This window comes from Camelina sativa, chromosome 3 (genome assembly GCF_030686135.1).
Source record: "Camelina sativa cultivar CO46 ecotype springtype chromosome 3, ASM3068613v1".
Taxonomy (NCBI): domain Eukaryota; kingdom Viridiplantae; phylum Streptophyta; class Magnoliopsida; order Brassicales; family Brassicaceae; genus Camelina; species Camelina sativa.
The window spans coordinates 3441566-3458010 of NC_141882.1; the positions used below are offsets into that span (position 1 = coordinate 3441566).

A 16445-nucleotide genomic window follows, 5' to 3' on the forward strand; every position below is an offset into this window, starting at 1 on the left:
ATAACTCCATCCTATCTATGTACGTATCATATGACAATGCTATATATTTTTGTAAGATCATCAATACCATCGAAATCATGTTAACGTACGTTTTCATTATAATTAAACTATATATAAACTATCATATCGTTGGTTTATTGAAATTTTACTGTATTTACTTATATTGTATTCTTAGAGAGAAATATCCAAAAATATAACTAAAGTTAAAAGAAAATGTTAATATCATGCTAATAAAAAAATATATTTAGTATTTACCTTTTTAATGTTCTTTTTGACAACCTATATTAACTACACATCAAATTGTCAATTACATATTGAAATGAGATTAACTCGTGCATTCCAATAGTAAAAAAAAAAAAAAAATAGTTCATATATATTCGTTCCGTTTCAAAATATAAGATGTTTTAGAAGTTTTGTTTTGTTTCATAATATAAGATGTTTTCAACTATCTAGACAACTTTTAGATTAGTTTTATATTTTCTTATTATTTATTTTATACAGTTTTGTTTATGATTGATTAAACTTTTTAAAAATTGATATTCATTATTATGCATGTTTTTAAAATTTAACAATATAGGTTGTGTTACCATCATGTTCTCTGGAATCGTCATAAGCGTATAAATTGTGTTGACGTGTTCAATCTTGTTTGTGTTTGATCTTTTCCTTTTTTAGAATACGAAAACCCATTAAGTCAAAATCTGCAGATATAACTCAACAAAAATTTGAAAATTGACGTACTTTATTGGTCTACGGCCGGTACCTTTCTCCTAAAACTGTCCTGAGTTCATTCGATTGAAATATTAATTTAGTATAAACTGCTTGTCATATATATATATATTACTATAACAGTTGTTGAAATCCATATGTGTTAGCTATAGAAGGGTTAATGATGCGTGGATTAAGCTACGATCGAAACATATAAACGATTTTCTACTATATACGTAATATATTCATATTATCACAGTGTCTTGAAAATCTTATTTAAATAAATTAATCAGAGTAAAGTAATGTATGAAGTGCTCTAAATGAAAAACTGAGAATTAATACCCACAATGAAAAAATAAAGTTGACCTAATTTTGATTAGAGGCTAGCTACTTTGGTAAAGAAATTATTCTTGATGAAGCAATGGTTGGCTTATGGAATGTCAAAACTTTTTTTTTTTTCTTTGTCAAGGTGGAATGTCAAAACCTTAATATTAGAAAAAAAAATTGAAATTCGAGGCACGTAATCCGAATAATCCAGTACGGATCATATCCCACTCGCATGCATTTGACCTTTGTTTTTGAGAAAAAACATATACTTATTAGTCTTTTTTTTTGGTTCAAATACTTATTAGTCTACTGCGTAAAAATTCACCTAATCGAAGGTCACATCACATATACTCTCTGCTCTTATTAGCTTTATTCACGTGACGAAGAGGAAAACTTTTGAACATTTCCTTCTTTTTTTTCTGAGTTTTTAATTAGTGCATTTTCCTTTATCTATTCTGTACTTTTCATGGTATTATCGAGGTTTAAATATTATTATAATCTTTATATAGAAGAAACATATATTTAGTTATTTACGTAAGAACTTAGAATACGGCATTTAAAACCGGATCATGCGTTTCATTATAAAGACGTTCTACATACTTCGAAACAGGGGTTGACGTAACCATGCACAACCAAATTACAAAGAAAAGTGTATGTAAAGTTAGATTGTTCATCTCTTTTGTGAAAAGCATTTCACTTTTTCCTTACTAATTAGAAATTTAATTGGAAAGTTATTAATGGTCTCCCATTTTTTGCTTGCTAATATGATAAATAATTAGTTAATGCTGTCTTTTCTAGTCCATTTATAATATTACTCTCTTTTCATTAATATGTGTATTGGTTTATTATTCTCTTTCCAAGTCAGAACCCAAATTTAAAAACAATTTTACGTTTCGCATGCTTTAAAATGTTTTTTTTTTGTTTAATTGTAAACAAATGCTTTTATTATACTGTAACTATATAAAATAAGAACAATGAACGTAAAAATATGATAGAGAATAATAAGCAAGGATTAACCCTTATTTCATGGGGATCAAATCTCTAAATCCCACTAGCTAGAAGAAATTGATCAGAACAAAAACTCTCACCGTTGCAAACACAGTAAAATAAATGTTCCTAATATCTTCCCTCTAAGGTCACACATGCTCGTCTTGTTCAAATTCTCTACAAAAACAATTTTTTCGCAACAAACTAATTTAGTTCCAAGGACAAAAGAGCACGTGCATGATGAAGAAGAAAAAGAAGAAGACGACCTGATTTTATAGCCCTATGGGCTTTCTGTTTTCTGATATAAGTTTGTTTCATTTTTTTTACGTTCATGGATCCTTCTATTTTTAGCCCAATATTAACTTTGGAGCCACAAAATCCATCGACAGTTTTTTTTTACCTTGGCTTAAGGTGAAGATTTTGTTTCGTCTAACACTTTTTGATTTAATTTTGGCAAAAGAAAACTAATAGTCTAAAATTATAGCACTTCACGTCAAATAAACCAAACTAAAATTAAGTGATGTACAATATATATTTTTTTTTAGTTTGATATAATGAGAAAATTTCACTCTAGCAATAGAAAAGATTGGATTAAGAAAAAGATAATGGGAGATTTTTCATAGTATTTTGGATGGTTTTACCTTATAATATTTAAACATGACGTTTGTTTCTCTTTTCCTACAACATGATGGTTTTTTCTATCATATGAGAGTTTGATATATCATCTTAGGTTTGTACATTATTATGTAATGTATTAAAATTTTGTAATATGTTATAGTTTTCTATATATAGACATTATCATATATTTTTTCACTCTCATCATGCAAAAATAAAATATATTATCATTAGATTTGATAATACTATTTAACATGTTAAACACATTCTATTACTAAATTAATATATTTTTAAAAAGACAAAATTATGATAATTTGTACTGAATACATTTTTCAGTAGCAATTTATCATATTTTCATCTCTTTCATTTATCAAAACAACACTAATTATTAATATATTTTTAAAGTATAACTGATGGAAAAAGGATAAAGTATCATAGTTTGTATCGAATACATTTTTGTCGTTATTCGATAGTAATTTAGAAAAAAATTATTTCTTTGACCAAATAGGAATATTTTCATTTGCCAAAACAATTGTAATACTAAATTAATATTTTTTAAAAGTATAATTGATTAAATAATAATAACAAGATAAGATTATCATAATTGTATGAAATACAATTTTGTCGTTATTCGGTAACAATTTATCAAATTTTTATTTCTTTGACCAAATACGAATCTTTCTATATAACAAACTTTTCCTTTAAATAGTTTGAAAGCTGTATACAATATAGCTCTTACAATATACATAAGATACTGTGAATCTTGTTTAACCTAATTTTTGAAACTTTGTAAAATGTTAATATTGATTAAAATGATAGTATTAAGCTATATCAATTTGCCTTAAGAAAAGAAAAAACCATAGTCATCAACCTAGTAATTAACAAAAACACGTCCACAACTTTATGAGTTTTTTTTTAACTTTGAAAACTCTTAAACTGAAAACAATGAAAAACACTCTAACCCCTTAAAATAGCCAATGGAAAACTCCAAAGTGCATAATAATAAAATTAAAAAAAAAAAAAAAAAATCTTTATATTCGACTCTTCTCATATATTTCTCTCCTTATGTGCCTCGTTCTTCTCTTGAAGACTTCGTGTTGAAAGAGCGACCAGAGTGCTCTCTTCTTCTCTCTCTTTCTCTCAACAAAAACACAAACAATCCTTCGTTATCTTTTGCTCTTGTTTCCAACTCCCAGATTCTCACAACAGTACCACCACAACCTCCAACATTGCAAGAGTTGAGACATCTCATAAAACTCATCAGGTTATCAAATCTCTATCATCTCCTCTCCTTGGTTTCTTCTTATATATGCCGTGTTTGGCAATTCACGTTTTGGTGTTTGCTTTCCTCTTTCTGGGTCTTGTTGTGTCGCAACGCTACTGCTTTATCCCTATAAATCGAGAGATGATGAATCCTCCTCCCTTTTAACATCAAAGTACCCATCTCTTTTTTTTTTTTTTTTTGGTGTGTGTTTCCATGTGTTTGTCTCTTGCGTAAAGGTTTCGACTTTTCTTGCTTCTGCTTGCATACCATTGCTGATATAATATGTTCGTCTCGTGGGCTAATCCGTAACGAGATCATTGAGAATTACATGTCTATGGTGTTACAACTTTGTTTGATGTTCGGGATCGATGCTTTATGGGCTTTTGCTTTTTTTTTTTTGATATCAGTTCTGATTACCTGAGGTTGTGAATCTGGGTCAGTGTTTCTACATAATTTGGCTCTGAAAACACTAGATTTTATCTCTTTCCTCCGCTTCGTGCTTTTGTGGGTTTTGCTTTCTTTAATTTCCGGTGGCTGTGTTTGTTTCAATGATCAAAGCCGTGAATTGAATCGAATGTGTTTGGTGTATCTTTCACGATCTCAACTAGTTGATTCTTCAGTTTTGTACTGTGATCTAAACAAATATTTGAGCTTTATACTTTACCCCGTCGTCTTGCTCTGGACATTGTTTGCATTTGAGCTCCTTGCGGTTTTGTTTCTACTTTTCATTATTCTTTCATTGTTAATTTCAATCTTCATACTTAGGGTAAAGAATTTCTAAGTTGGATCTTTAATCATTGTGTCTTTTGGTTTCTTACTAGTGTCAGATCTTGTACGTATCTGATTTGCCATTTAAACTATGATTGATTTCTCTTTGCTGTTTGATTTTGGATGTTTACAGTTCGTATGTTCTTGATGTTTCACAGTTTTGAGATTCAATATTGAAAATGCAGCTCTTTTTGTGCTCCTTCAGGTTTCACTACGTTGAGCATGGTTCTTCTGATGGATGGGGAGACTAGTATTATGGAGGAAGAAACAGCTGTTATGGAAGATTCCTATGATGATGGATTTTCCTGTGGAGAGCCACGAGTTGAGCCTCGTGTTGGAGATGAATATCAGGCCGAGATTCCTCCTATGATGTCTGAATCCGAGCGTGCTGCGTTTCTTTCGACTCCTGTTTCTTTGGATGCTTCTTCCTGTTCTTTTCTTGTCGGACTACCTGTCCAAGTCATGTGGATTGACAAACATGGAAGAGGACAAGGGAATGGAGATGATAATGTTGACATGAACCAGTCTTTGAAATCTTTAAGAGCCAAGAAAAGCCGTTGCTCTGCCAAGAACAGAGGCAAGAGTGACAAGAAGCAAAGATTGAATCTTGAGGCTGTTCCTGCTATACCGTCCAGTCCTTGGGGAGATTTTGAGGTGGCTAGCTTTGTTCTTGGTCTGTATACATTTGGGAAGAACTTTACTCAGGTAAAGAACTTCATGGAGAACAAAGGAAGAGGAGAGATTGTCTTGTTTTACTATGGGAAGTTCTACAATTCTGCTCAATACCACAGTTGGTCTGCATCCCGCAAGAAGCGGAACCGGAAGTGTGTATATGGAAGAAAGCTCTATTCAGGTTGGAGGCAACAGCAGTTGTTATCCCGTTTGATGCCTTATATACCTGATGAAACTCAGAAACAGATGCTCGTGGATGTGAGTCTCTTTCACATCTTGATGTGGAATCCTTAACCACTATATATTATCTGTTCATTGATCTTAGTATATATTTACAGGTCTCAAAGTCATTTGCTGAAAGTAATATCACTCTGGAGAACTACGTAAACGAAGTGAAGAATCTTGTGGGTCTCAGTCTTCTGGTAGACGCTGTGGCGATTGGTAAAGAAAAAGAAGATCTCACGGTTCCTACATCAACACCAATGAAGACCAAACCATGGTTCACGGTTTCTTCGAAACCTTCTTCGGTACCGGGCGTAGGGGCTTACAATTCACTCACATCTGCTGCCATAATAAAACAATTAACTGGCAGTTCACGTCTGAGCAAAGCCCGTTGCAATGATATATTCTGGGACGCCGTATGGCCGCGTTTGCTAGACAGAGGATGGCGCTCAGAGCAGCCTGAGGACCGGGGTTATTTAAGATCTAAGGATTACATTGTTTTCATTGTCCCTGGCGTGGAAAAGTTTTCAAGACAGGAGCTTGTCAAAGGCCATCATTACTTTGATTCCATCAGTGATATTCTAACAAAGGTTGTTTCAGAGCCTGAGCTTATTGACATTAGAACAGGAGGGGAGATCAGAGAAGCCACCGCTGCAGAGAATTCTCCTGACCAATCAGATGAAGAGTTTTCCCGGTCTGATAGTCAGAGACACCGATACCTCAGGTCTCCATTTTCTAACCGTGGAACTCTGGGAATGAACTTCACTGTTGTGGACACTAGTTTGGCTGCTGGAGGAGGGAAGTTGTGTGATTTACGAAATCCTAATGCAATGTCTCTAGTTTCTGAGCCGAAGACTCGACTAGGAGATAAAGATTCTTCTGCGACCCTGGACAATCAGAATGTGGCAAAGTCTCCAGTAAGGCCTCTAGATACCAAGAATCAAGTGGAGGACCAAGTGGGATTCACAATTATTGATACGAGTATAGACCACTGCGAAAAGTTATCTGGCATTAGAAGACAGAGACCTTTACCAAGTGATGTCACAAAAAGGGATTATGTTGGGGCTGATTCTGCTATAAAGGAAGAGAAGACTTTTGAGAAGGTGAAGGATCCATCAAAGAGGTTGATTAAGCACAGGCCTACCCCTCCAACAGAAACCAAGCATCATTCAGTAAATTCTGCACCATATATGAAGCGCAGACGGCTCAGTGCTTGCATTTCAAGAGATAGTCCAGTGTCCAGACATTTACCGGGGGATGACACAAAAAGGACTGGTTGTCATGAATCAGAGCAGCAAGATCTACGTGCAGTCCAACACCAAAACAGCACTGATGAAGAGATGAAGCAGGACAAAGAGACATATGAAACCGTGTTGTCGGTTGAGCAAATGAACTTAAAGTCTGATCAACCAAACAAGACTGGAGCTGGGCCGTCTTCTTCGCTTGTTGAGATTCAAGAAACGTCAGAGATTGAACCAAGCGGGTTAAATTCTACCTCCAGGCGGGTTAAACTCTGTTCAGTAACAGAGCCAGAAGAAAAACGGGCTTCTATTGATGTGGAACAAAAGCAAGCAGTTGAGCTCCCTTCTACTACTAATAGATTTACTTCCAATGATCTGGAAACTACTCAAGAACTGGGTTCATCTGAACAACGCCGCGACCAACAGATTAGTACAGATGTTCCGAGAAGACAGAGCACAAGAAAACGACCACTGACCACTCGGGCTCTGGAAGCTCTTGAATCCGATTTTCTTACAAGCAAGAGAATGAAAAGCACGAGTAAACCGGAACCGAGAAAACGCGAAAGTTCAACAAAGAAAAAGCGCTCAGCTAAAGCGTGTAACGGAAATGGGAGTGCAGATTTGGAGCACAGAGGAGAAGCTAGAAGCAGTCTTGTAAAGAAAGCACCAACAAGTAAGCCCTTGGATCAAATAGAGGATTCAAAACCTAGCTATCTTCTCAATGAAGCAAGAGCTGAGTGTAAGGCTCTGGATCAAGGACAGGTTTCAAAGCCAGTCCAAACTGAATACCCTAAGCTTCCACCGATTGTGTTGAAGTTTCCATTCAGGCGTGGCTAAGGAGCTTCAGGAACGTAAGTCTGAGAGTTGTGAAAAGATTATTTATTGGCTTTAAGAAAGGAAAAAAAAAAGATTATTTATTGGCCTTGCTGAAGAATAAATGTGTACAGAAGAGATATTTATTTTATATCATACCCTTTGCTATATTCTTATTTTTTTCAATTATTAGTGAGAAGTAATGTTTCTATTATTGATGGCTTGGGAGTTATTTGAAGAAACTTTTCATATAGTCAACAATATCCAGAAAAATTAACTGGACTAATAATGATGGTTATGAATATTTATGAAGCATGATATACACAGTCATAGATACATACAAACCCTGTATAGTAGTAGTCTAAACTAAATTCACAACAGTGATTTTTATACTACTATACAAATCTTGACTGATTTAAGTTCAGCTGGTTTGCTGCGGCCGGCTTGATTGCCTTGTCCAAGTTGCGAGAGACTGCTTTGGTTAAGTTAGGGTCCTCAAAACCAAGCTCTACTCCAAATCTTTTGCAAATTAAAAACATTGTCAGTTCAAAACTCACTTCACACTCTTTAGATTAGTTTTGGCTAAAATTCTTTCTGACTTACTTTGGATCCAAGACCAGTTTCTGAACATCTTTGATGGCTGAGCTAGCTGCGTATAGCGATATCTTTCCGATCTGATATTAAAAACCCAAACCAATTTCTAAGGTTTTCAGAACTCAAGGCACTGAGATGGTAAATGGTTTGCTTTAAAGAAAGTTGGAATAAAAAAAAAGAAAGTTGGAATAAAAGTTTTTTACCTCTAAAATCTGAACTTTAGCCTCGTGGTCGTTCGGTAAACAACGGATTTCTTCAGCTAGTCTTGCTGACTCTCCAACGCTTTCAGGGCACAAGAAGTCGAGTGCCACCTGAACATTCGACTGATTGTATACATGTGAACAAAATATAGTAAGAGGCTAAGAGCAATGGACTAGAAACTCCGTGGATTTTATGTCTCGTAGAAAATAAATTTTACCTGAAAATTCCTCATTTGAAACGGACATCCAGCCGGAATGAAGATAGCCTCACCACGATGTTGCTCAAACGTCCATGGCTCAACTCCTGAAACAATAGCAAGAGTCATCCCTCAGGCTTCCACATGCAATAAGCGTTTGGAAATTAAAAGGGTTTATTTTTCCTACCAAACTCGTCTTTTAGTTGTCTCTTGTGTTGTTCATTTAAGAACGATCCTTCATACAACGGGCGTGACACCTGAAACCAGCGTAAACAAACTAGGAAACTCAATCATTCGACATAAAAAAATATGACTTTCACATTTAATGTAGTTGATTTAACAGATAAGACTCACAAAATCAGTCTGAACATTATCAGGCTTCTGTAATGTTTTCTGCAAATACTCGGCCAGCTTTGGGACGTCTTGGCGTCGAAAGACATCCCACTGGGCTCCTCCTGCACAAGAAGACGTGCAACGAGAGTCCATGTTGTGATCGAGATTTTTGTCCTCTGGATTCACAGTCAAGATCATCTCAGATTCCTTCTTCTCAGTATTCACTCCACCAAGTGATAGATCATGTAACTCTCCGTTCCTTAACTTTTCCTCAGGGCTAAGAAGTGACTCATTTACGTCCATCTTCTGGTCGGATTCTCCTGGATCGGGATTTGTCTCTCTCACTCTTTCGACTGTTGTTTCTTCAGATGTGTGCACCAAGAGGTATACCTGATTAGAAGAAACTTAGTTGACCTAACATAACCAGTTTCCCATATCAACCAAAATAAGACAAATGAGATAAAATTTTAACCAAGAGCTGAGTAATGTACCATGTCACGCATGCTGTAGTGAAAAATACTGGTCAATGAATCATTAGCATCAATTCCTTGGTATGTCCCACAAGACACATAAATCTTTGGACCTGCATCGTTTTGGAGCGAGTAATGAGGCAACTTGGCTGCCACGTTCAGAAGGCCTAACCGGGGATGTATGTACTCGAGAAATGGAAATCTTCTGATAAACTCTGGTCTTTGGTAGAAAATAAACTCCTCAGAAGCACTTGGGCTCGGCCAGTCCTTCAACTTCCACAATAGGGGAAGACCTGTCTCTTGGTTTTTTCCATCTCTAAATGCTTTTGTAAACTCTCCAAGTCTTACATCAACCTGTGAACATGAACACTAATGAATCTCTGACGCAGCAATATAAAGATATGATCATATGAAGAACAAAGAAATTTACCTCTGACCCATCCAAGCAATTTATGGCCTTCAAGAATGGATCATGTTCTCTCAATTTCTCCTCGGAAATCTCGTCTATATCCCTCCAAATAGTCTCAGGATCCCACCTAGAGCAAGATGAGTCATCAAGTACCTTTCTAACAGTAACAAGCCGACCATCTGCCCATTGTTGCTCAAAATTAGCTACTCCATCAGATTTGATCGTTTCAATCGACGGGCTGTACACGTAATTGTCATCGCTCTCTTCTCTCTCAGCAAATTTGCGGAATCTGGAGTCACACAATTCAACGTTCCGAAGATCAGATACTTTGCAGCCGTTAACAATCTCCTCAGCATTTTTCACAAGCTTTGCAACCCAATTCATCTTGAAAATGCGAGCGAGGTTCAAAGAATGGGAACCGCAGCCTCCATACTCCTTAGGGGGGCAGGGGATGCTCCCATCACCATTGGCTTCCCACTCAGGAAACTTGTCTGAAAAGTTTAACTTTAGTTTAGGAACTCTTGTTATCTCTCCTATGATATGATTAGTTCCACTGATCTCAACTGAAGACTCTTCCCGTAGATCTTGACAGCATCTCAGGCACAGGTCATATGAGCAGGTCGAACAATGACGGTAGTAGTCAACCACTGGTATCCGACACACGTTGCTGCGAGAAACAAAACATCAATAAGAACATGTATAATAACAAGTGCCAACAAGAGATAGTTTTAATATTAAGTTGTTTAAGATAGAATATTTTAGTCAAGTAAGAAGAAGGGCATGTAAGAGAGATCATAAGTACCAGCACATCTGCTCATCTGCTTTCAATCTTGCCCTGACAAGATCAATCTCAGCTCCTATAGAATAGAACAAACTTATGTTAGCCGCAAAGGATGTTAGTAGTAAATATAATTCATTAACTATCACTGTAAATAACTCGTCTCACCACGAAGCCTCTTCTCTAGTTCTACTTCTGCACATTGTTCAAGATGGATCTGCTTTATGACTGGAAGGACAGCTGATAATAGACGATAAAGATACTGCAACTTCTCCAAAACAGGTATCTCCCGGATCTGTACCTGCAATATTTCAGAGAGCCATGTCATAGTCCTAACTTTTAAACCCGAAAAGAGGTAGCAATGTTTTGAATCTACGGATATAGATTACAAGATCACACCTTTATGGTATTATCAGAACGCAGGCAAGGTTTGCAATCACACAAACCACGACACGCAGGGCAAACTTCCGTAACTTCTTCAAGTGATATCTCCGAGTACCTTAAAATGCATGAGACATCCATCAGTAAGTTAACTCTTTCTACCAGATGTTCACAGAATTCAGATATGAACATAACTAAATAAAAGCGCACCTTGTCGATATACAAGTTTTGCAGAAGGATCTTTGATTGCATTTGAGGCAAGAAATGATTCTATCTCTGTCTTTTCTCTGGCATTGATGGCAGATTTCCCCCATAGACTCTGTAGACGCATCTGTGCTTGCTGCTGAGTATTCCTACAACACATAAAAACAATTACTTCATAAGAAAATGCTTTCTCCAAAACAAACACATATGAGAGTGAGTAACAAGTTCTCTGTCTAACCAATAAGAAACCAACAAAATTACCATTGGACTCATGCTTTGGTGTGACCTGTTGCGTGACGGATCCATAATAGAAACAGAAGGTGGTGCTCTATAAGATCTGTAGCTCTCTTCAAACATTCCATCATCTCTAGCCAACAACTCATGGTTCAAATCAACAGCAACACGTGGAGAAAAACTCCTCATCATTGGTGTCTCGGGAGAGTAATGCATCAGGGTTGTTTTATGTCTCTTATGTAATCTACCACCATTATCCTTGGAAGCAGAGGCGTGACCGTTGTTATAGTGCTCAATGCTAGTGATGGGTAACTCGAAATCATCAATCTTTCCTTCAGAATATGTATCTGTTTCGCCTAACGATGATCTCCTTTTGGCTTTCTTCTGGTTAGCACGGATAGCAGAATTAGCAGCCCGCTTCTTAGCCTGGATGTAGTGCTTCTCACAAACAGTCTTATCAGGCATGGACTTTGCAGTGCATCTCCACTGTTTACCATCTGATCTCTTGCACCGTAGATCATCTGGAATCCCAAGAATACCCTCACCATTGCCATTGCCATTGGATCGAATCTGCTCATTAGCACTCATTGTAATCACTGAATCGCAAATTTCATCAAAAACTAACCTGCATTGTTAAAAATCAGAAATTGAGCATTCACATGAGGGGAAAAAAAGCAACTAAATTTGCAATCCCTAAATCCAATTTTGTAGGAAAATTCGTACAAATCCCCCAATTCAAGAAACACATTCAATCTAAGCTAAAGAAAACAGTAAAGATAGGGAGAGTAGAAGGAGACAGAACGAAAGAGAGATGCACAACGACGGAGCAAAGAACACACATGATCACTGAACCTAAGAGCTTTAACAGATGATTCATGCTAGATACATATCTGTACATCGGTATATATATATATATATGTGAAGAATAAGAGTGCGTTGCGTACAAATTCAAAGAGAGAAGAAGAAGAGAACTCCAAAATCGCTAACAGCGGAACAATTGAAATCTCGTTTGGAAGAACCGAAGAAGAGGGTTTAAGATTGGGAATTCGAAAGGCTCAACAAGAATATATAAGTGTATATATATATATAATTGTTCATACATACAAACTTAGAGTGAAAGAAGGAAAACCTAAACCTGAAATTAGGGTTTTGCTCGAGAGAAATTGCAGAGGTGATAGATGGGGAGAGAGACCTATCATGTTCAGGAGGACACTTGTGTCTCCCCGTTTATTTATTTATTTTTCCTTCTGCTGGTTTTTTTCTTTTTTTTTTTTGTTTGCCCTTTTCTCTTTAGGTTTTTCCTTTTCTCCTCCTCTGTAGATCGTATTCAGACAGAACATGGGTTCTTCTTCACTTCACTTAGCTTGTTTTTTTTTTTTTTTTTTTCTTCTTTCATTGTGGTGTTTATTATTGGATTCAAAGTGGATCCCATTTTGTACAGTCATCATAAGATGATAGTACACAGATACCCCACAAAAATATGGACATAAACCAAAACAAAAATTAAGGAAAAAAAATGGATTCCAAATTTTAGTTAAAGTATTTTTGATACTGTAAATTTATTTAAAATAAACTTACCAATTGTTGAAACATTATACTAATAGGCGTGAATAAGATTCTTTTACATTATTTGAAATTGAACCCACATTATTTGTATTGTATTGCACGTATCCGGAATATGGATCTTGGATTATAGTTCAATTATAAGGAGTAATTTGGTTCTAAGGTAAAATTACTACAAGCATGTTGTTTCGTACGTAGTTGCTACTTGCTAATGCTAACAACAATTACTATAGATATTGTTAACGGTCAAAATTCTTTAGTTATTAAAATTAATTTGTTATAAAAGATTGTGTTGATTGATTGTTTTCGACTGCAAAACGAACGATATAATTAAATGATTTGTTGTTTGATGTATTTGTTGCTATTTGCTTCTTTTCTTTGGTATCATTGTTGCTATTTGCTAGTAATTAGAAACCGTATATGATTGATAATTTTAGAAAAAGATGGTATATTGTTTTTGTTATAACGTAAAGATATAATGGGAGGTGTTTATCATCTTTGACAATTCTTTAAAAACTGGGAGGTGTTTGTCATCTTCCTAGATATTGCAGATTGACGTAACTACGTACTTTTGTATGTTAATCTAAATCTGGATGACTCTAACAACATACTATGAAATATGATCGTGTGATAAATGATTGTTGGATCGTTAATTATCACTGAATAACTTTTGCTTACACAAATTATAAATTTTGAGTTGATGATATTGATGACTGATGAGTTTCTTGACTTTCAAGTAGTTGGGTGATCATGACATGTAACTAGAAGAAAAATCAGCGATTTTTTTTTTGTGATTTGTTTAGATATAAAAATATGTGATTTGGTGGGCTTCCAATATAATAACGTGTGTTTTTGGGGTTTCACTTAAATGTCCCGTGAAGGAGAATAAAGTTGCAAAGAATATGGATAGTGCGTCAGGGCCACGCGAGGTGAGGCTATCGTTGAATTAAAAAAGTTGATTCAATCGAGAAAACTGAGAACCAATCCCCTTCGGGAGTAAGCAAATATAGTAGTAAACGTATGGGTTATTCCACGCGTATTGCTCTTCTTGACTATTGAAGGAGATACCAAGAATCAAGAAAGATGCTTGAGATTATGTCTTCTTTTCAATATATTCGAATTCTTTTTAATTTTCTCTTCGTTTTTTTCCACCTTATTGCTTATCATAGAAAATTATTGAAGAGGAGATAATTCATGCATGTTTCAAAGTTGAAACTCTAATTCAATGCAAAAGTTATCATCACTGATTTAACTACTACTTAAAATACAATATTATTACTAGTTACAAGTTAATTAGTTTTGCTATGCCTGTTATTTCCTTAATACCTTTTTTTCTTTTTGCTATACTTAAAAGTGAAATTGACGTACCTGTTTGCTTTTTTAAAAATATCAACATCAAACAATAGTAAGTCTAACTCTCCGAGTGTATCATGCCTTGTTTAGTTGTTTTTTACGTACCTGCTTACGTTGTCAATGGGGGCACAACGGTGGGTTGATCGTGGTCTTAACTCTTACGTACCCGGGGAATTATTGTTTTCTACAATGCAAATAAGTCTAAACCAAAACTTAAAATCCAAATTTAGATACTGAATCTAACAAACTGTGTATCAGCTATCAACAAATATCATGCACGCGCGTATAGAAAACAAATACTAGCATCATCATTTTTTTTTTGTTATACGGGCTTCATCACTTCAAAAATTTCAGAAACTGATTGCCTTAACCATTTTTGAGGCAGTCTTGAAAACGTTTATATTGCCATTATCTCTGAACGTTTAGATTGCCATTATCACCAAAATGCTTAGATATACCTTGGTTTATCATTTTTTTGTTCTTAGAGTCAAACTATAATTTGTTAACAAATAGAAAGATAATTAAACTTCAGATAAGAAGAAACTAATATTAGGAAAAAAAATAAGCTAAATTATTTAGTAAAAAGGAAATTTTTTTAAAAAAACGCGTCCTTCACAAAAAGGAAAAAAATCTCTCGTGCGTGTCTGTCCCGTGTGTTAAAAAAAAAAAAAAAAAATCCTCTTTATTTCTTAAACCGACCTTAACATAAATGCATAAATACACCCTTTAGCCCTCTCTCACTATTATTTTCCTCATCATAAGTAAAAAAAAAGAGTTCTAAAATATCCGAATCTGCTTAAATCGATTTTTCCGAAAAAAAAAGTTCAATTCTTGTTTCATTCGTTCATCTCGATCAGAGTAGAAATCATGGAGTGTAGGTCGTTAGATCTGACGATTATATCCGCCGAGGATCTAAAAGACATTCAATTGATCGGTAAACAAGACCTCTACGCCGTCGTTTCAATCAACGGTGACGCAAGGACCAAGCAGAAGACCAAGGTTGACAAAGATTGCGGCACCAAACCTAAATGGAAACACCCGATGAAGCTCACCGTCGACGACGCTGCTGCCCGTGAGAATCGCCTCACTCTTGTGTTCCAGATCGTGGCGGATCGTCCCATCGCCGGTGATAAACCTGTAGGTGAGGTTAGCGTTCCGGTGAAGGAGCTTTTGGATCAGAACAAAGGCGACGAGGAGAAGACTGTTACGTACGCCGTGAGGTTGCCTAACGGTAAGACTAAAGGATCTCTCAAATTCTCCTTCAAGTTTGGTGAGAAATACACTTTTGGATCTTCGAGTGCTCCTCACGCTCCTGTTAATCCATCGGCTCTGGATCATAAGACCATGGATCAACCCGTTACCGCTTACCCGCCTGGATCTGGTGCACCGGTTGCATACCCTCCTCCACCCGCGGGTTCTTCTTCCGGATATCCACCGCCGGGACATGACGATAAGCACGGTGGTGTGTACGGGTATCCGCCAGCCGGTGGTTACCCGCCATCTGGACCCGGTGGTTATCCGCCACCTGGTGCATACCCGCAGCAAGGAGGTTACCCAGGGTATCCGCCACCGCAACAGGGTGGATATCCGGGTTATCTGCCACAGGGTCCATACGGTTACCCGCAACAGCAAGGGTATCCGCCTCAGGGTCCGTATGGGTACCCGCAACAACAGGCTTATGGTAAACCGCAGAAACCGAAGAAGAGTGGTAAGGCTGGAATGGGACTAGGTCTTGGGCTTGGAGCTGGTTTGTTGGGTGGGTTGCTTGTTGGTGAAGCTGTTTCTGACATTGCTGATATGGGTGACATGGGTGGTGATTTCGACTTCTGATTGCTTTATGTTATGAAGCTTTTTAATTTCTTAGGTTTAACTACTACTGCTCTTCTATGTTTTTCGTTTGATGAATCATGTGAAGAACCTGAGAGAGATCAAGTTTTATCCTGTGTGTATTATGTATTTGGTTTCTTCGTTTTCTTCTAATGAATGTATTGAACATTATGCTTTTTCTTCCGATCACTAGATGCAATGCAATGCAATGAAACAGACGAAAGATAGTGCTCTGTATATTCTCTGTTCCGTGGGGAAGGTTCATATATTCGTCTAAGAACAGTGTTA

General features: G+C 36.3%; 2 protein-coding genes and 1 pseudogene across 5 annotated transcripts; 2 read left to right on the forward strand and 1 right to left on the reverse strand.

The window, feature by feature from the left end:
* The first annotated feature begins 3630 nt into the window (after positions 1-3630).
* Positions 3631-7784, forward strand: LOC104739494 (uncharacterized). Of its 2 annotated transcripts, none has more exons than XM_087508215.1 (3): positions 3631-3898; positions 4872-5596; positions 5677-7784. In XM_087508215.1, exons 2-3 carry the CDS (start codon positions 4889-4891, stop codon positions 7636-7638), a joined length of 2670 nt encoding a protein of 889 aa, XP_087364341.1. In that variant the 5' UTR covers positions 3631-3898; positions 4872-4888; the 3' UTR covers positions 7639-7784. The 2 variants fall into 2 exon arrangements, with proteins under 2 accessions (XP_087364341.1, XP_087364342.1); XM_087508216.1 differs by lacking the exon at positions 3631-3898 and adding an exon at positions 4062-4333.
* A 62-nt stretch (positions 7785-7846) lies between these two features.
* On the reverse strand, positions 7847-12780 carry LOC104767299 (E3 ubiquitin-protein ligase JMJ24). 2 transcript variants are annotated; one of them, XM_087508213.1, is made up of 14 exons: positions 12359-12780; positions 11442-12039; positions 11187-11329; positions 10995-11094; positions 10764-10896; positions 10620-10674; positions 9839-10484; positions 9430-9762; positions 8960-9328; positions 8793-8862; positions 8627-8712; positions 8412-8531; positions 8218-8288; positions 7847-8133 (listed from the first exon to the last, which is right to left on the reverse strand). In XM_087508213.1, exons 2-14 carry the CDS (start codon positions 12000-12002, stop codon positions 8010-8012), a joined length of 2811 nt encoding a protein of 936 aa, XP_087364339.1. In that variant the 5' UTR covers positions 12003-12039; positions 12359-12780; the 3' UTR covers positions 7847-8009. The 2 variants fall into 2 exon arrangements, with proteins under 2 accessions (XP_087364339.1, XP_087364340.1); XM_087508214.1 differs by lacking the exon at positions 7847-8133 and having other exon boundaries at positions 8214-8288; positions 12550-12612.
* Positions 12781-14952: 2172 nt separating this feature from the next.
* Positions 14953-16333, forward strand: LOC104767342 (protein SRC2 homolog pseudogene; annotated as a pseudogene). The gene has a single exon (XR_015595104.1). The product of XR_015595104.1 is annotated as a protein SRC2 homolog pseudogene (transcript).
* The last annotated feature ends 112 nt before the right edge of the window (positions 16334-16445 follow it).